We start from the raw sequence: 20,900 nt of genomic DNA, 5'->3' as shown, positions 1-20,900 counted from the left end.
CAGTTGCAATTAGACAATATATATGAAAACTTGGCGCAAGGTGCCTTTGTTCGCTCCAGGCGTAAATGGCTAGAACAAGGTGAAAAGAACACTAAATACTTTCATAATTTAGAAAAAAGAAATGCCAGCATTAACAACATACACCAATTAAAAATTAATGATTCTATTTCTGAAAATCCCCAGGAAATATCTGTCTTTGTTGAAGAATTTTTCAGTAAATTATACACAGAGCCAGACCCAACGTGTAATGCACTCCCCTTCTTGTCGTCCTTGAGGAATGTTAGGCAAATAAACCAGATACAAAAAAATATATGTGACCAGAATATATCTTTGAATGAAATTAAGAAAAGTATTAGTCAACTTAAAAACAATAAATCCCCTGGTAATGATGGTATTACAGGTGAATTTTACAAAGCATTACAAGATAACATTGTTGAATTTCTGTTGCAAGTATTTAAAGAAGCTATAGAGATAGGAAAACTCCCTACATCTATGTGCCAAGGTCTAATTACTCTGATACCTAAGCCTAATAAAGATTGCTTATTGATTGAAAACTGGAGGCCAATCACTTTAATTAACAATGATGCAAAAATATTTGCACATATTTTTGCACAACGTCTTAAGCTTTGTCTTCCTTCAATTATAGATGAATGCCAATCTGGGTTTATGAAAGGTAGACATATTAGTAATAATATTAGATTAATTTTGGATTTAATTGATTATCGAGAACTTTTGACTGACAACAGTTTTATTTTATTTATTGATATATATAAAGCTTTTGATACAGTAAGACATAACACGTTATTTGATGTTTTAGATTTGTCAGGGTTTGGTCATTTCTTTAAGAAGGCTATCAAAACTTTATATAGTAATTGTAATAGCTCAGTGAAACTCCCAGGTGGTACCACTCACAGATTCAGCATATCTAGAGGTATAAAGCAAGGTGACCCTGCTGCACCATTTTTATTTATTTTAGTAATGGAAATGTTGACCATGCATTTATTTAACAACCCTTTTCAGGGCATTAATATCTCTGGTAAAGAAATAAAATGTTGCCAATTAGCTGATGACACAGCTATTTTCCTCAAGGATGAAATGCAGATAAAAAAGGTCATTAATTGTATCAAGGAATTTTCAAATATATCTGGACTGCACCTAAATATTAAAAAATGTGCTCTCTTCCCACTAAAAGACAATTATACTGTTACTGAACTTGAAGGCATTCCCGTATCAGATAAGGTCACCTATCTGGGTATTAACATCTGTAAAGATCAGACAGAAAGAGTTAACTGCAATTTTCATCCTCTCGTCCCTAAAATTAAAAAACGATTTAATTTATGGTTAATGAGAGACCTTTCTATTAAAGGACGCATATTACTTTCTAAAACGGAAGGTCTGTCTCGATTAGTTTATCCTGCTAGGGTTCTCGATGCCCCAAAATCTTTTGTCAAAGAAGTAGACTCATCCTTATTTAACTTTATCTGGAAAAATAAACCACATTATCTAAACAGACAAATACTAAGTAATCCTTATGATCGTGGTGGACTAAATGCACTAGATTTTCACTCCTCTAATATAATGTTCAAAGTAAATTGGATCAAAGACTATATAAAAAACAAGAACAAGATATGGTACCTTATTCCAAACCTGATCTTCCAAAAAGTTGGTGGTTTAGAATTCCTTCTTCACTGTAATTTTCAGGTCAATAAGCTCCCCATAAAGTTGTCTAATTTTCATAAACAAGTCCTCCTCTGTTGGCTTTTGACCTACACACACAACTTCTCACCTCACAAACAGATTATTTGGAACAATCATCTCATTACTTTTAAAAAGAAATCTATTTTTTTTTTAAAATTGGATTAGTAATGACATCTTGTTTATTTCTCAATTAATTAACAATCAAGGTTTGTTCCTTACATATTCAGAATTTTTAAATAAATTTGCTGTCCCAATTCAGCCTAGAGAGTACAGTATTGTATTTGATGCTATTCCTAATGGTTTTATGAGAATACTATCTCAAGCTCCCTGCGAGCAGTCTAATCCACACATTTACAGTAATCTATTTCTTAATGGTGTAAACATTAGAGATAGAAAATGTAATAATAAATGGTTAAGACAGATGATACAAATACCTGTTACTCCAAGGTGTAAAAGTTATTGGAATGGCTTGTTTGCCTATGTTGATTGGGATAAGATTTGGCCTGGCCTTAATAAATATGTACTAAATAATAAAGTCAAGGAAGTTTCATTTAAAATATTACATTTAATTTACCCCACAAACACACTTTTACAAAGATTCAAAATTGATCTGCCAGATTTATGTGTTTTCTGTGGTATTACGTCTGAATCTATTTGTCATTTATTTTACGAATGTTTTTACTCAAGATTTTTTTGGATTGAGGTTGAGCGTCTGTGTTGTGAGGTATGGTCTTGTCATGTTTCTTTAAGTATGAAAGATATTTTACTTTTCTTTGAAAGAGATGATTTTTGTGTACCGTATATCTTTATTTTAAATCTTTTTATAATCTTGGGAAAATACCATATTCATAAATGTAAATGGGGAGGAAGGAAACCATCTTTTGTTGCTTTCAAAAACGAACTCAAATTTTATTTGAACTCTTTAGAAGGACTGAACAGCCGAAATGCCGAAAGGACTATTGATTCAATGGCAACTTATAATTTTTTTTCCTCTTTTGATTAGTTGTTGCACTGTACCCCGCCTTTACAATGTTTGTTTTTGATGTGTTGTTACAAATAAAAAAAATAAAAATAAAAAAAAAAATAAAATAAAAAAAAATAAAAAAAAAGAGTGGCAACTCTATAGCTCTGCTTGCGTCTTGTCTTGCGTGAAGTTTAGAAAATTGAGGTGACACACGCAAGCACGCAAGGGGGGGGGGGGCTTGCAACCGCGCAAGGGCTTGCGTTTCTTCTTGCTTTGCGTCTTGCGTTACCGACTAACCAGGCTTTAGGGTTAGGCCTCTCTACCTCACTTATTTACATATGAATGAAGTGGAGAACGAGTGTGGTGCGTTTTCATTCATCTTCCCTCATTACTCTGCCTATTTTAAGGGCACATCAATCGGTCAGGAGGCCTCCTCTGGGAAATTAAGGCTCCAGCAGCAGTGCAGCACCATAAAAAAATTATATAAACACTGAGAACAGTAAACATTAGAAAGCATATTATGGTATTGTGTAATATGCTCTATTAATAGTATACATTAAGTGTTGTTTTGGCATTTTGAACAGTCCAACAGAGGTCTCCCTGCCACCGCAGCGCAGGAGAGGATGTTGGGAACCACAGTCTGGTTAAACACCCACAGGAGCTTCCTGCAGCCTCCTCAGGAAATACAGTCTGCTCTGGGCCTTCTTATACAGCTGCCTTGTGCTGCTTGCCCAGTCCAGCTTGCAGCCCGAGATATTTGCAGGTGTCCACAACCTCCACCTCCACCTCCTCTCCCTCAATCAAGCCAACAGGTCAGTTCCTTGGTCTTTGAGGTGTTGAGCTGCAGGTTGTTCATGTGGCACCAGAGAAAGAAGCTCCTCAGCAGACTCCTGTCCTCCTCCTCTTGGTCGTCCCTGATACACCCCATGATGGCTGTATCGTCTGCAAACTTCTGGATGTGACAGAGTTTGGCTTCGCTCTTTCAACAATCTGGGACCATTTTAAGTTGAAGATTTAAGGTTCAAGAGGAGGCCCCGGGGAAGACCCAGGACACGTTGGAGAGACTATGTTTCTTGGCTGGCCTGGGAACGCCTCGGGGTCCCCCCAGAAGAGCTGGAGGAAGTGGCCGGGGACAGGGACGTCTGGGTCCCTTTGCTCAAGCTGCTGCCCCCGCGACCCGATCCCCGGACCAGCGGAAGATGGTGGATGGATGGATGGATTTAAGGTTCATGTACAGACAGGAATTGGTTATTTGTAGTTAATGTTCAGTGAAATATTTTTTTAAGTGAAGGAAAATAAACACTTTCTGTCTTTGGTGGTACTGGCGGCCTGTCCAGGGTGTACTCCGCCTCTCGCCCATTGACTGCTGGGATAGGCTCCAGCCCCCCCGCGACCCGACCGACGGATTCAGCGCTACAGAAAATGGTTGGATGGATGGATGTCTTTGGTGGTTTTATAAAATAAAGCGACTATTTTTACATTTATTTATTGTTTATTTTAATCTTATTGCTTCATAAAGGAAACATTTTTCATAAATATATTGGATATTTTAAAGGTATGATGATTTCAGAATACAGCATGTCCTTACAATGACGCCCTTCCAAACAGTTTAATAGTAGATACACATTTTATTTATGCAGCTGATTTAGACCATGGTGCTTATCAGCAATGACCAGGAAGTGTCATTTTCTGGTTTGAGCTTCAGTGTCAAGAAAATAAACAGAAAATGAGATTTGAATTAAAATCAGAATACAGTTCTACCTTTGTTTGTATAAAAAAATGTGATTTTTACAATGTTTTAAAAACATTTAAACCTGAATTTTATCATACATATAAAGTCCATTAAGGAGTTATTAATTCAGAAATATTAACAGTTCCAACCAGAAGGAAAACTTAAAACAGCATCAAGTGTTGAAACATCCACTCTGGTGTTAAATTTCCCTTCAGGCAGGTTTCAGTGCACATGGCTCCTCAGCTGCATTTAGCCTGTTTGACAGAACTGTTTGTGTTTAACAAGCTGTTTCATTCTATTTCAGGGTAGAAATGTGATATTTTTGTAATATCAGTAGTAAAACTGAAGTGAGGCTGCTGTATGATCTCTATCTTGAGCAGAAACAACTGAAACAACACTTTTTAGACTCCAAACACAGAAAGTGAACTGAAAGTTTGAACCACAGGAGGGAGCACCTCACCTCAGAGAGTCACTGTGACATGAAGCAAAACACAACTTTATTTGTTGATGATTTGAACTGTTTTCAGTCTCCTCACATCAGCCATTATCAAACACAAAGATATCATCAGCTGCACAGGTTAATGTTCAGCTTAGAGGGACTGGTGACCCCTGAGAAAACAACATTTCTGCACTTTAGATCCCATTAACCTGAAATAAATCTGACACAGAAGGTGGAAGAAGCAAAGATTAAACACTCCTGTTATAAGAAGAAATGTGGGCTTTACAGATGAAACCCATAAGTTTCTCCATCTGGTTACATAAAGGCAGAAAAAAAAACGGATTTTAGTTTCACTTTCGTGAATAAAACCTATGTTGGTCAGTTTGACCCAGATTTAAGTGACGTTGAGGCTCATTGTAAATTCCTATTGGCTCAGACAGAGTGTAGGTGTTGACTTCTCTCTGTTTTATCCTTCCTTCTATCAAACTTTAGCTTTGACTCTGAAAATGGAGGCACAGACGGACTAAAATTGGACTACGAAGCGCAGAAGTTGATAGAAGTTCTGATATTTACGGACAACATGAAGAGTTTTATCTTCTTCTTCCTCCTTGGAATGCACAGCGCGGCCGCTGGTGAGTTTAGGAGTTTTATTTTATTATATTATTTATATTCTCATTATATTTTCTACATATATAAATAGAGAGAGATCCAACAGACGTTTCCATTTATTGTGTCAAACCGACTAGTTTTTGAAAAACTAAACGGCTGACAAATCAATTATCCTAAAAGTTTAGACTATAGAATGTTTTTTGCTCATATCTTTATGTGTCTTTATGAAGTCTTTACGTTTCCGACTCGGAAATGGTCCAAGATGGCATCGAAATGGCGCTCTGGGTCCCCCTCACTGTACATGGCTGTAAATAAAGATAAAAGGGAGACAAAGGGAAGAACGCGAGAATAAAATTACTCTTTTCTCATCAAATCTCATCGGTTGATAATTGTAAATATGATTTGTAACTGAAAATCATCATTTTCTGTTCAGTTTAGAAGTTAATTGATTACGTCACTAATAATTATAGACATTTCCACAGTATGAAAACCTGTCCACAGGAGGCTGCCACATTTATATTTTTGTTCCTGTTAAACACATTTCACATCTATAGAGTTGTTTTCAAAGACACTGTGACCTCCCAGAGGAAATCAGCTTCCTTCTTGGTAAAGATGGGCTGTAACATCGTTCTCTAATGAATTTAAATGTTTTCTTATTTGACCACAGTTGCACATTGTTAGGATTAGATAAATGTAGAGTTTGATTTACTCGTGTTGTCTAATTACACAACCCTGAAAGCTATCAATTAAAAATATGAACATTGTTTTATATCTAGATCAATAATTTGGTGATTAAATCAAGGTTGGGTTCATTTTGGTATCAGTATATACGTAACAAGAAATTATTCTTCAGAAAAGTCCAAATATGTTTGAAGTTAATTAGAAACTGTAACTCTGTCAGATTATCTGTCTGAAATCATTAACGAGTAACAAAGTGATTAACTGTGTAATTTAATGCCATGTTCACATAAAAGGAAGCAAAAAAAAGAGAAATATCCAATAATTTTATCATTGTGTTGTATGGAAAATTCTAATCACAATAAAATATGTAAAATAACCCACTTTTTAACCCACGTGGGAGAAGTGCAGAGAAACAGATTAACCATTACAGGGTGCTTGCGCAAGTCTTGAAAGTCTTAATAAGTATGGAATTTTGAAGCACTGTTTCCCAGACCTTGAAAAGTCTTGAATTTTGTGTGAAAGTCTAAATAAAGTATGGAAAATAAATGTATGGTAGAATTTTACAGTATGCTCAAAGGCATTGTGAAATGAGAAATAGGAAGGTAGGCTATAAAACTATAATTTTACAAACTGGTCACATACTGTATTAGCCTAAAGCCTGGTTTATAGTCGGTAACGCAAGACGCAAAGCAAGACGCAAGAAGAAACGCAAGCCCTTGCGCGGTTGCAAGCCCCCCATTGCGAGCTTGCGTGTGTCACCTCAATTTTCTAAACTTCACGCAAGAAAAGACGCAAGCCTACTACTTGAAAACGGCATACTCATCGATCAGACAGTATGCAGAGCGTTTACACACAGTGCATTTCACTCCTGTCCGAGCCGAAATCAGCCGGCCTGAAAAGCTGATTTCCCTTAAGCTATAAACTCTGTAAATATATAACTTTAGCAACATTTGAAACATTTTCAGGCAAGAAAGTAGTCATTTAGACCGCCAAGGTGTTGAAAATCTGACAAAATACCGGCTATTTACAAGAAGAAGAAGCATGAATCCACTCGAAGAGGTCCTGGCGATGAATTTCCTTTCATCATAGTAGGCTTGTCATTGAAAAAACCCGCTACTCCACCTACTGTCCTGGCAGTGAATCGCCACGCAGCACACGCAAGCGCCGGCAAAGCTAAATTAAGTATAAACGTCTCGAGCCATTTACATAAACGCAAGAAGAAAGCGCAAGGGCAGTTAAAAGAAGTATAACTCAGCCTTAATGGGATGAGATGTGAGTGAAGAGACTGAATTCTACATACATTCATCCATCCATTAATTTTTTTATAGATAGTTTTTGTGACACTTGTTTGATGTGAAATTCATGTACTTGTGATTTTCATGTTTTGAAACGTTTTCATCAGTAAAAGCATAATTTACTGTGAATAATGCATTTGTTCATTGAATACTAGCCTATAAAAATGAACATTTCTAATAAACACAGTTGGTACAATCTCAACCAATGAAGTAGGCAGTAGGCACACAAGTTACAAGTACATAAAGTTTAGGTCTTGGGGGGGAAAAACGTATCAGTTTTAACCCTATACTGCACGGTGTTGCCATATGGCAACATACCCTTTTTGGAGGGATTTCTGGAAATTTGAAAATAATCGTGGACTCTGATTCGTCTGAAATCCATGGTAGAACCCTTCTACAGCCAATGACAACATCACAGGACATCCCTCTAGCTTTCACAGCCATTCTTTCCCACGCTGGCGATGGCTTCAGTCACTGTCAGAAATGCTTCTGATTTTATGAAGATTATTTCCTGAATGTGACATCATTTCAAAATACAAAAAATATCTGCAAGAAACTGGGGTAAATTCTAGCCTTTTTATGTAATATGTATATAATATCACATATTATTTATTTTTTTATTCAGTAAAATAGGTTTGTTGCCATACGGCAACATTGTGCGGTAATGGAACAACATTTGCTAATACTTATGCAGTGTGGTCTGTTGGGAGAGTTTTGAAACATACATGCTTGAATGCACCTTGCTCATGTATTTTTGCATTTTTATGCATTATTTTGTTTAGAAAATGAACCCAGCAGTTTTTTATGGGAATGTCAGGATAAGGGAGGCCATAACCAGAGTACAGGTGGCAATTCCTGACCCAGAAAGTGAGGATGAGTTAGGGATGAGCGACGAGGAGTTTCAAGTGCAGGCAGAATTAGGCCTAGCTCACTCAGACAATGAAGAGACAGGTATGTACAGTATCATGTGTCACTCAGGTATATAGAATATGTGTAATGAAAAAGTTTGTATATTGTATCTTAGCAAAAGTGGTGAGCTGATGTCATGCATTTTATAGCATTCCAAAACAAGGCATACAGTACATTGCAACTATGCACACGAACACGTGCATGGCTACACACACACATAGACGTGTGACACACACACACACACACACACACACACACACACACACACACACACGCACACACACAGAGAGGGAGAGAGAGAGTTTGTGCACAAACTAAAAATTTCCATCTGTTTATTCCGGTAGTTGAAGAGCAAGAGGAGGAACCGGTTGCAGTTCCTCTGCTTCAATGGGGAGAAAAACTGCTTCAAAACATTTCATATTGAGTAGTAGTCTAAAAAGAAAGAAAATGTTCAATGTGCCATTGTTTGGGTCTCTGTACCTTTTTGGCAGTATTACCACTACATACTGCACAGTCATTTGTTTCCTGTTATAATTACATGGTGACGTTTGTGAGTTTTGTTTTTACCATGTGCATTACACTGCCCAAAAGTTATGTATGGCAGAAATTAATTAAATTTATTTTTGTGAATTTATGTATGAAGTCAGTGATTGATATATGAAATAATAAAAACAGTTGATTTATAAAGAACAGGTCTCTAATCATTCATTAATCTTGGGTACATTTGTGAATAATTCACAATGGCTCGTTCCTTTATCGCACAATGTTGCCGTATGGCAACATACCCAAAATAACCCCCCCTAAAACATTTTTTTTCAAAATAAATATAAAAATGCTCTTTTGAGACCATTTTTAATTAAAAAAAACACTGTAACATTTTTTTCCATGATTCCATCATAATGCGTGCAGTATAGGGTTAAAAAAGTCTGGAATTTTTATTTGGAAAAAGAGCAAGCACCCTGCATTAGAAACAGAAACTGTAAAAACTCGTTTTATGGTGAAAGCTGATTAGAAGAATAATGTGTCAATTAACGTGAAAATAAACTGAAAAAAATAACTTTACTGTGAAAATATATAACTGAAAATAAAGGTTACAGATATGTAAATATATATTAGAGATGCACCGATCAATCGGCCACCGATTTTTAAAAAAAAAAAAAAAAAAAAAAAAGCCGGTTTTATATCCAATCGGTGACCGGCCGGTCACTGTCGTAATTTCCGGTTTTCGGCTGATCAAACTGACCCGCATGCGCGGTGCGTAGCAGCTCAACGCGCCCAGAGCAAAACAGCTAAGAACTAGCAAGACTCAGGAAGAAAACATGTCACTGATTTGGACTTATTTCACTTTGTGCCAGGACGACCCAAAACACGCTGTTTGTAATGCTTGCAAGTCAAAAGTAAGCCGCGGAGGATCAACAAGACATTTGGAACAACAAACTTTGGAAACCGCTTATAGTGGTCACGGATATAGTAGGCTTGGGACAGAATCATTTCTATACAAATGCTGTTTAAATAATTTGTTTTATAGTAATCAAGAAATCCGTTTATAATGTTTAGAAAAAGGAAGTCATGGAAGAGCATGTGTCTGAGGATGGGTGCTGGAGAGCGGATTGAATGCGCGTGTGACCGCTGGAAGCTCCAGGCTGGTTCTTGTAAGATGGGAGGCCGGTGTTCATTCGATTTCTCCTACTTGTCGAGAATTGCTACTTTGTGGTTTTGCGCATGCGCGGAGCCAATTTTCTAAGTTTCGTTTTCACGCCAAGTAGCACAAATCGACAGAACACCGGCACGGAGGAGCATAGATCCGAGCAGGGGTGCTGAAAGGCGGATTGAATTAAAACTTTTTTTTCTGACTTGTAAGAAAAAAAATGCACCAGCGGCACAGCAGAGAATAAGTAACGTACTGTATTTGAGTTAGCCTACAGTATGTCTGCGCACTGCGCAGTACTGTAATTAAACTTGCATGATAATAAAATTCAGTAAATGCTGAAGCTATTCATTTCGTTTCGTTTCGTTTCATTTAACTCATTGAAAAATGATACAAATGGTATTTAGATGATATTCTGCATAAAAAAATAAGTGAAATACCTGTAATACAAATTTGGTTTTAGTAATCAACCGCTAATAGTGTTCAAATTCGCTCTGGACCAATGTGATCACTATAAGCGGTTTCCACTGTACGCCACTTGGAAAAGAAGCACCTAGGTTTGTTTAGCAAATATAAGGAGGACACTGCCGCTAAGAGGAGGGATGCAGCAGAGTCGCAGCAACCACAACAACCCTCCACCGTGGCTGCTATGTTCGACATCAACACTGAAAAGTCCACCGCCACCACTAGGAAAATAATGGAGTTCATGGCACTGATGAAACACCTGAGTCCACGGTACAAATGACCAAGTAGGCGGTACTTTTCTGACACAGCACTGCCAAATGTTGTCTGGGAGAAGGGTACTTGTATTAAATTTGGGAAAGGGTACTCAAGCCAAACAAATATAGTGTCTATTATATGATTATAATTATTTCTTAGATAGAAAATCGGTATCGGAAAAACCGGTTTTGGCAGGTCAGACCTCCTCTAAAACCGGAAATCGGTATCGGCCAAGAATTTTGCAATCGGTGCATCTCTAATATATATATATATGTATATAGAAAAATACTTTATTCCCCTTTTTAAATTTCAATTTTATTTAGTATTTTTAAGTAGGGATGTCGAAATTTAAAAAAAAGTCTTGACCGACCACTGAGCCTCATTAGTCGATTAAAGTCGGTCACCGAAAATACTATAAGTTCCATTTATGATATCTGTGTCCTGTCGCGCGTCTTTCTCTGCCTCGTGGAACAAGTTATGCCCCCATTTTAGACTGGTTAGGCTCCCATCACACAATCAATGTTAGTTCGTGCCCTTGGTATTATACATTTTCCCCAATCATTGACCACTAGTTCTAGGCGTACTTGTGGAGGAATAAGGGTTTTGGGTAGAAAAATAATTGCTGTGCCTGCGCAGACACGCACAGCCACACATTACGCGCAACGGCACCCTTCCAGTCACGGTACTTTTTAAACACGAATCAAACGCAGCACCGAACTCGGGCTGTTAAAAGCCCCCGTTACAAAGTCACAAACAGAGAACGGTGCATTTGGCGGTGTTACAGGAAAGTAGGTTAACCAATGACTTCGTTAAAAAAAAAACTTACCGAATGCCAACAGCCTCTGTGGCGTAGCCCATGCTGCACAAAATCCTTTGCAATAAGTTCCTGCCATCATGCCATTTAAGTACAGATGAATATATCACAACAAGTAGGCTAAGTTAGTCTTGTGTCTTTTGCCATTACAGTGTTACAATTATCATTATGTCGTAGTCCACACGCAGCCACATTGGCTTTATTTAGGTTAATAGTGGCGATTTTTTTTTTTTTTAACTGCGCAGACAGGACCCGTCATGTACAGCGTACAAGTTGCAACCGGTGTAAGAGAGGACCTCTGAGGAGGGCGCTACGTGAGCTCTGCTGCGGTTGTTCTTCCATCGTGGGATGGCTCATGCTCACATAACATTTCTAAAGATATAGTGAGGTTTTTTTTTTTTTAAACCGACGGCAGAAAAATTCTAACCGGACGACGTTGATTCGGTCAATCATCGGTCATACGGTCATCGGTTAACATCCCTATTTTTAAGTTTTATGTTTTTAATCATAATTTCCATTTTGAATGGGGAAAAAAATGGGGAATTAATAAAGTATTTTTCTATTTGTATATATATATATTTATATATATGCATAAAGGTGAAATTCTGAAGCATTAAATAACAGTTTTTTTTTTTTTTTTTTTTTTTTTTTACAGTGACTCATTCGCTGAAGTATTTCTACACTGCGTCCTCACAAGTCCCGAACTTCCCTGAGTTTGTTGTTGTTGGACTGGTTGATGAAGTTCAGATGTTTCACTACGACAGCAACACCAGGAGAGCAGTGCCCAAACAGGACTGGATGGCAAAGAACACAGATCAACAGTACTGGGAAACACAGACTGGAATCTGCATGGGTACCCAGCAGACCTTCAAAGGCAACATTGAAACAGCAAAGCAGCGCTTCAACAAAACTGGAGGTTTGTTTCTGTTCCGCCGTCTGTTGTTTGTAGGGCTGTCGCGGTGAGGAAATTCCCACCGCGGTGACTCATAGCCGCTCAACAGCGCGGTATGCGGTGATATCGCATTTTTGTTCATTAGGCTACTTTCCACGACACGCAATGTTAGATGAAAATCGAGCGCATAATCCGTCTTTTTTTCCCAGCGATTCTGACATTTCACTTTGCTTTGCCTGTCATTTACTCGCTCACAGACCAACATAGCGGAGATCAAGCAGCGCATACCCCAGTTCTGCAACATTGTTGCAGAACAGTGCCACATGGCAAATATCAACATTGTTGCAGACCTGCGCACGTTTCGTTTAGTAATGACGGAGAAAAACGAAGCAGATCAGTGCGGCAGTTGAGCTCACGTGTCCGGGATACAGTTTTTTTAAACAGACTGCCGCCGACCAACCAACCCAAGCTGAACTTTAACTGTTTCCACGAAGTTGTTAGAGCTTATTTCTGGCACGGCACATTTTTTAAACATTTTTTATTTTTTTTAAATAGTTTCACCTACACAGTTTTGTTGAAATGATCAGGTATTTCCCAACAGCAAATGTGCACACCGAGCTGTGGTTCTGTGGAAGCTAGTTTATTGTTGATATTAGACGGTCGCATTTACAACGTTAAACATGGATAATAAGGGAAGATTCAAAGCCATAAAGTGTCCGGACTAGGCAGAGGAGTAAAGCCGAGATAAAGGTAGGCCACTGCATTTTATTTTAACTTCTATTGCTACGACACTGCGTAGGCATATTCTTGTAATATCAGCTGCTGAGGGAGAATGAGACCACAACGAGTAGCATGCAGACGTGTGTGCGTGTGCGGTGCCTAGATGCAAAGATGACGACAGAAACGCGGCACCTAGCTGTGTTAATGTGTTTCTCCTGCCTTGCGGGGAATATACAATGTATAATTATTACTGTGCTGGCTTAAAAAAGTATCAGTTCTTTCAGTCGCTTTGTATCTACTGTGCAGTCTTAAAAACTCTTTTAGTTTCTCGAGTTGTTCTGCGCGTGCAAGGGGGCGTGCGGTGGGCGATGGTGGCCTGGACACGCACCGCGGAGGTCCTCTCAGCACCGCGGTGATTGCATTTTGCGGTTATCGCGACAGCCCTAGTTGTTTGTGTGTTTTGTGTTGTTGTTTGTTGCAAAGTATGAAACACAGACACATGCACGCACATCGTGTGTTATGATGGTTTTAGTGTTTCTTCTCTTGTAAGAAGCCTTTTCACACAGTCAGACTGAACACACACATCTCACCTGTTAAACTGCACTGATGCATTGTTTCTGTGCAGTTTTGAGCAACGAGCAGAGTTTCACCACATTGTTTCATCTGGACTGGAAACAGTTTCACAACAAGGCAGAAACTCTACATCCTGGTTCCTTAAACTTTGGAGCAGGACAGACAAAAGTTTTTATTGTGTCCTCGTATAAAGACACAAAAAGTATTTTATTAACTTAATTTAATGTAAAATGTATTTTCAGATCAGATCTAAATGGATCAGACATTTTACCCATCCTAAAATAAAAAGGACAAGATGACAATAGCGACTTTAATTTATGTGCTTTTTTTTTTGTTTAATTATTTTTTGGGGCTTTTTTATGCCTTTAATGGATAGAACAGTTTAGAGAGACAAGAAGCAGGGGGTAGAGAGAGGGGGAACGACATGCAGCAAAGGGCTGTCTGATGTGGGACTTGAACCATGGCCAGCTGCAGTGAGGACTATAGCCTCGTGTACATGGGGTGGCTGCTGTACCCACTACGCCACAGACTACCCCAATGTAAAGATGAAGTGATACAATATTTAAACTGTTGATTATTTGATTAGAAAATTAACCAAATATTATTTATCAGCTATTTTGATAATTTAATAATTAATTAAGTATTTAATTTGAAAGAAATGCCAAATATTTATTGGCTCTTGTTTGTAATTTACGAACTTTTTAGATTTTTAGATGTTTCATCTGAACATTTGACCCTGTTCAGTACCAGTTGGAGTAAATTATTAAAAACTTTTCTCCTTATTTGTTGACATATTACTAATTAGATTAAGATAAAACCACCTTCTACTTATTTATTAATAAAAAAGCAAAGAAATGTGAGATCACAAAACATCTTATATCCATAAAGAGCAACATTTGGTGTAATTTAATATGTCAAAAAGGCTCAAATCTGAAACTAAAGAAATGTTCTTTTAATATTTAATCACAGCATGTGTTTCCTTTAGTTTGTTTCTCTTATGTTTAGTTTTTAAGTCACAGCTTTTCGTCTCAGTCTGTTCTCTGACTCAGAATGAGACAAGGACATGATTTAAAGTTTTCAGTGGGACAACAGTAAAAAATGAAAAACACGTCATCCAGTAGCTACAAGAAAGTAAAACTACATCAAGTGTGTGTTAACAGTGAAGCTCAGCAGTTAAAACAAACAGTAAATCCCCACTAAAGCAGCATTTTTAGAGTTTTCCCTTCCCATTTTCCAGACTGGATGAAATAAATGTGGAAAACACAGTAACAGTGTGTTCAGTCTGCTCAGACAGGGTTCAGTTTCTGTGCTGCAGCTCCTCTTTAAAGGAATGGTTCGGCGTAAAATGATAATTTGAGCATCACATGGTCATGCCACATAATTCATATGGGTGATGAGCCTTTCTCCGAAAGACCGCGGCATTCCGAAGTTGGCTATTTTGAAGTGTTTTGTTAGAAACGCAGCCAATGCAACTGTACGGGGCCAATTTGGAAAATATAAGAAATGCAATGTAAAACAAAACAAAAAAAACTCACCTTTGTCTATTAGCGACACAAAATGTTTTTTAGATGACAAACAGGTGTTTTCATTCGGCATATCTGTGCCTAACAGTTCCCACTCCTGGCAACAGAAGCTCTCCTCCGACGCGACCGAGCAGAAGCTCCCACTGACGCTTGCTCCGCACATCTCTGTTGTTCCTCCTGTTCCCGCAACTCCTCGTCTGTATATTCGGGCTCAAACAAGTATGGTTGGCCTTCAAACGCAAATGGCTCGTCTTCGAAAAAATGATGGTCGTCTTCTGCCATATTTGCGTCTCAGCCTCCCTTTGATAACTTGAAGCAGTAGCCCTACATCCGGGTCAGACTAGGAGTTGGAACTACCGGTGATGCCTCAAAAAACACTAGCCAGTGAAAGTCTGTGTGGTCCGATGAACTTCTCTGTGCCTCGGTTTGCTTGACGTGGCCTTTGTTATGACACAGCTGAAGTATGTAGCGCTTTTGAGCTTGTTTATCGCGGAAAAACAACCGATTTCTTATATTTTCCAAATTGGCCCCGTACAGTTGCATTGGCTGCGTTTCTAACAAAACACTTCAAAATAGCCAACTTCGGAATGCCGCAGTCTTTCGGAGAAAGGCTCATCACCCATATAAATTATGTGGCATGACCATGTGATGCTCAAATTATCATTTTACACCGAACCATTCCTTTAAGCCTCTCTGTCAGCACACAGCACAGCTGCTGTTATCAAGCTGCTTTTATGTCCACTTTGTCCTTCATGATCGTAAAACAGTGATTTAAGGAGCGTCTCAGCACCACAGTGCAGGAGTCACAGTTTGTCTGGTTAGCGGGGAACGTTCACATTTATGAGCCTCGGTCAGATTTCTGCTCATTCAGTCGTCTGACAGCAGAAACAGGAAAATAATTCAGTGAGAGCAGCTGAACTGTGTGTTCATTAGAATGCACTGATGTTATAGCTGATGATGGAGAGGACTGATGGCGGCTTTAAGCAGCTCAGACCGTCTGTCCAACCTTCAGCAACAGTTTTTATTGTCTGAGCTAGTGGTGCAACGGATCATCATTGATCCGTGATCCGTTCGGATCAATTATTTCGGTTCGGCACACATGATCCGCGGATTGATTTATGAAAAAAAATAAATAAATTGGGCGCATGTTCAGTCCTCACACAGCCGTTACCATTCCTGCTAGTTCCAGGGAAAGAGCTACTTTCCACGCTCTGGGTAAAAGTCTGCAACAGTTCCCTCTTCAATAAGCAAACAGTCCTATGGCTCGTTTGTGATTTATTGTCCTCAGCGTACAACATGTAGAACAGTGGGCATGGAAAATAAAAGTAGGCTAGACTTCGGTGACTACTGTAACGATAACTGCTGCCTCTGTCTCTGTCTGTTTCCATATACTCGCGCTGCCACACAAACCTGTCGCCTAGGTTACCACACAGACATAACACGTAGCTGACATAGCGATAGCTAACATAAAGAAAACCCCTAACCTGTAATTTTGGCTTCCCTGTCAAATTTAATGAAGAAGGAAAGAGGTTGGTGGATAAAACCGTGACGGTGTGTAGGCACTGTGGCACAAGAAAGCCACACAACAGTGGAAACACATCGAGCATGGCCACGCATTTGCAGCGACATCACCCCGGTGTTTCACTGACAGGAGTGAAACCGAAAGCGGCTCAACAACCGCTCATCACCGCGGCATTTAAGCAGCCCCTTCCTTCACAATCCGACCGGGCTAAAGCGATCAAAAAAGTTGTTTTTCTTTGATTATGTTGAAAAGAAGATGCTAATTGTGCACTTTGAGTTGATTTTATATATTTCAATTTAATAATTTAAAAGTGTTAATAAACAAAAAGACAAAACATGTTTATTTGTCTTGTCTATTTTTTTATTTATTTATTTATTTTTTTTGCTGATCCGAAAAATTATCCGATCCGTGACTCTGATCCGAGGAACGATCCGAACCGTGAGTTTTTTGATCCGTTGCACCCCTAGTCTGAGCTGAAGAGGAAGAAGAAAATATTTCATCATGTTTTCCTCTGATGAGGCGACTCAGTGTGGCTGAAAGTCTTTACCAACAGCATGAAAACACATCATGTTCAGCAGCGTTTTAGATTCAGCTGCTTTACAGAGAACGGGCAACTACGCCATGAGCGCACTGCATTCTGGGTAGTAGTCGGCAGGTGAGCGAACAGGCGTCTTTGTTCAGCTGCGGGAAGTCTTTACAGTAACTGTGAGCGCACAGAAACATCAGAGAGGAACTAAAGGAGGAGAAACTCACAGATGGAAGATCAAGAGTAAAAATCCTGACTGAGACTGAACAAACAGGAAAACAGAGAGGGCTGAATATATACTTTATATCATTTTATCATCAACTTTGTGATGTTCAGTTTAAAGTCGGGCAAATAAATTAAAACTCATCATGATGCAACTTTTTTGCTGGATCATTGTCACTGTTTTAAAGATGTGAAATGAACTATTATTAAGTCACTGTGCTGAGTTTTCTCTGTGGTTTACTGTCTCCCTCTGTCAGGTGTTCACATTAACCAGGTTATGTACGGCTGTGAGTGGGATGATGAGACTGACAAGGTTGTTAAAGTTTATTATCAGGATGGTTATGATGGAGAAGACTTCATATCACTGGACCTGAAGGAAGAGACATGGGCCGCTCCAACACAGCAGGCTGTCATCACCAAACACAGGTGGGACCATAACAGAGCTCTTATTGCCTACTGGAAGAACTACCTCACCCAGGAGTGTCCTGGCTGGGTGAAGAAGTATGTGAACTATGGAAGGAGCTCTCTGATGAGAACAGGTAGACAGTATTCACTTATATAATGAGAACAGATCATTTTATGGTCTGTTCTCTTCACCTCACCTTGGTGTTTTATATATTAAATATTTTTGAGGCATTTCAGCTATACTAAATATAAGCAAATTGTATTTATAATATGTAGTTAATGTTAATAATACGGAGGCTACAAACTTTGTGTTTCCTCCTCAGAGCTCCCCTCAGTGTCTCTCCTCCAGAAGTCTGCCTCCTCTCCAGTCAGCTGCCATGCTACAGGTTTCTACCCTAACAGAGCTGAATTGTTCTGGAGGAGAGATGGAGATGAGATTCATGAGGGTGTGGACAAAGGAGAGGTCCTCCCCAACAATGATGGAACCTTCCAGATGAGCGCTGACCTGAAACTTTCATCAGACACACCTGAAGAGAGGGGGAGGTACGAATGTGTGTTTCAGCTCTCTGGAGCGGATGACCTCATCACCAAATTCGAGAATCACGGTAAGAATGGAATACGATGACACTGAACTCTCATTAAAACATCATTTATCTATGTTCTGCTGGGTTTTTTCTTGTTCAGCACACTTTCTCTGCAGAGCGGCCTGATCATGGCACAGTTTGTTCTCGCTGATCTCTCGGTCTTCAGTGAGTAGTTTCCTCGGTATAAAAGCAGCAGGAAACCTCAGCACCGCTCATCCTTCATGTCCCTCAGAAACTGCACCAATTACTCAACACTCTTAAAGTTTTATTCACCTCTGCATATACCTTTATTTTAATGTTATTGTATTAATGTTCTTTTAAGTAATAACTTGTTCAAATTCAAGTGGCCTATTCTTACTCTCTTCATTAATTCAGATTTTTTGCCATAACTTGTGTTTTATTTTTGCTATTTTCTAGATTGAGATTAAGTTTCTTTTACCTTGTTCACTTTGGATATTTTATGATTAGCTGCTTTGTTGTTTGTTTGAAATTTAAACTTGTGTCAGGTGAAAGTAAAGTGAACAAAACTTTTAATTGAAATTTATTTTTATTTTATTTATTTATTTCAGGCTTCCCCGTTGCTGCCGTTGTTGGTGGAGTTCTTGTGGGAATACTTGTCCTGGCAGTTGTTGTTGCTGGTGGAGTCGTCTACTGGAAAAAAGGAAATCATGGTGAGGAAGAAAGATGTTCTTCCATCAGGAAGTCAGTTTTAAATGTTTATGACATATCCTCGTGTTGGCTGTTGTTGCCTTTTTAACTACATGTCTGGCACCTCTGAGTCAGTACTGTGTGAAATTAGACTTTTTAATATAGCAGATGGTTAAAAGTTGTTATTTTTAGGCTGATTCTATCGTAATCTCCTTTAACTAATTTTCTCAAATGCTTTTTTTCTTTTTCAGGGTTTAAACGAACCAACAGTGAGTATTTTTAATAATATTTTGATACAAAGAGTTTTAAATAACGCATTTTTAAGATCAATCAGAGCAATCTTGCAGCATCATTTATATTAAAATATGAATATCCTTTTCATGTGAAGTTGTTTTGTTTTGCAGCTTCTGACACTTCATCCTCTTCTCATGAAGATCCAGACTCCAAGAAAGTGAGTACATCAGTACGTTATAGTCTCCCAAACTCTTTGAATTGTTCCAGGTGAAATCACATTTAAAATATGTTGCTGTCGTTTGATGTTTGAAATAAAAACTGCGTTGTTTGAGAAATGGTGAGTTCAATATTTCTGTTGACCTTTTCTTCACAGGAAGACAACGAAAAGCAGACGATGATGGGCGCCAACTGTTGAACGTGCCAACGAAAATAAGTCATTCTGTTTCTGAGGTCTCTGCTTCTAATTGAAAAATGAGCAAAAACAAAGTTTTAAGTAGAAATCAAACGGTAAAATGTGCAAAAATTCGCTCTTAAAAGACCATTTCTGATAGTTTGTCGCTGATCATCATTTTTACTGTTTTCTTAGATCCACTTTTCATTCTTGTTCATTGATTTATTTTTTTGTTGTTGTTGTTGTGACTTCTGCTAAATGCAACTCTGTTTGTTAAATGTGTGGAAGTCAGAGCCAGCATGAGTTTTACTCTGTAGGTAAATCTTTCTTAAGTCGATCATAGCTGGAGAATCAGCTGTCAGCTGATGCTTCGTGGACACTGTTCACTTCAGCTGGGCCATGTTTGTTGTGTCTTTATTAAAACAGGAGAGATTAAATATAAACACTTCTGTAGATGATTCAACTTTTAATTGGAACAAATCCTTGAAACAATTAAGATCAGGTGAACTTGTAAAAGATGCCAGTTTGTCTGATTTGTCTCAGATCTTTACTGCTGTTTGTTGGGGTTTAAATATATTTGAAGTTTTTTGCTCTTTTGTTCCCAATTTGAAAATCTCAATCATGTGTCTGTACATACAATATTGATTTAAACTAAAAGGTATTTTATAATCTGTGGGTTTCTTTAGAATAGCTTCAAAGAGGTTGTTTCTTTTAATTTATCTCAAAGCTTCTTTTCAAAGCTCCTGTTGTATCTTCTGTTATTAAAGTTTGTGTTTGGGATTAATGACGACATAATACATAGTGAAGCATTTAAGATTTATACTAGAAGATGTATTGAGGGGTTTGAAAATTAATAAAGTTCTTTAAAAGGAAAAAAACTGTTGAAGTATCTTCATTTTTTGAGGCCCAAAGATCTTTCATAACATAAAAGGATCTTTATAAGAATCATCTTATTAGAGGTATTTTCCACTTGTCAGGAAGCAGTGAAGCTGTTCATTTATGGGAAGTCATTTTTAAAGCATCTCACCCAATTTCATCCTTTTTGAGCAGAGGTTTTAGGTTAGATATTCTAAATTTCCCTTAATTGTCAGAATCTGAAACTTCTTGAAGCTTCCATTTCACAGGTAGAAATAAAAACATCCATCTCAGCT

General features: G+C 38.3%; 1 protein-coding gene across 1 annotated transcript; it reads left to right on the top strand.

Moving 5' to 3' along the window:
• Positions 1–5,314: 5,314 nt before the first annotated feature.
• Positions 5,315–20,586, top strand: LOC142367440 (major histocompatibility complex class I-related protein 1-like). The gene is made up of 8 exons (XM_075449410.1): positions 5,315–5,465; positions 12,165–12,425; positions 17,745–18,026; positions 18,216–18,497; positions 19,046–19,147; positions 19,376–19,393; positions 19,529–19,575; positions 19,732–20,586. The coding sequence occupies exons 1-8, from the start codon at positions 5,414–5,416 to the stop codon at positions 19,771–19,773; spliced, it is 1,086 nt and encodes a 361-aa protein (XP_075305525.1). The 5' UTR covers positions 5,315–5,413; the 3' UTR covers positions 19,774–20,586.
• Positions 20,587–20,900: the final 314 nt, after the last annotated feature.

This window comes from Odontesthes bonariensis, chromosome 18 (assembly GCF_027942865.1).
Source record: "Odontesthes bonariensis isolate fOdoBon6 chromosome 18, fOdoBon6.hap1, whole genome shotgun sequence".
Classification (NCBI taxonomy): domain Eukaryota; kingdom Metazoa; phylum Chordata; class Actinopteri; order Atheriniformes; family Atherinopsidae; genus Odontesthes; species Odontesthes bonariensis.
This window is presented reverse-complemented; position numbering and strand designations above follow the sequence as displayed.

Excerpts from the sequence above, each read along its gene's own strand:
- LOC142367440 (XM_075449410.1), top strand. The coding sequence starts at position 5,414 with ATGAAGAGTTTTATCTTCTTCTTCCTCCTTGGAATGCACAGCGCGGCC. Across the intron at positions 18,498-19,045 it reads CACCAAATTCGAGAATCACG|GCTTCCCCGTTGCTGCCGTT; the intron begins GTAAGAATGGAA and ends TATTTATTTCAG. Across the intron at positions 19,576-19,731 it reads AAGATCCAGACTCCAAGAAA|GAAGACAACGAAAAGCAGAC; the intron begins GTGAGTACATCA and ends TTTTCTTCACAG.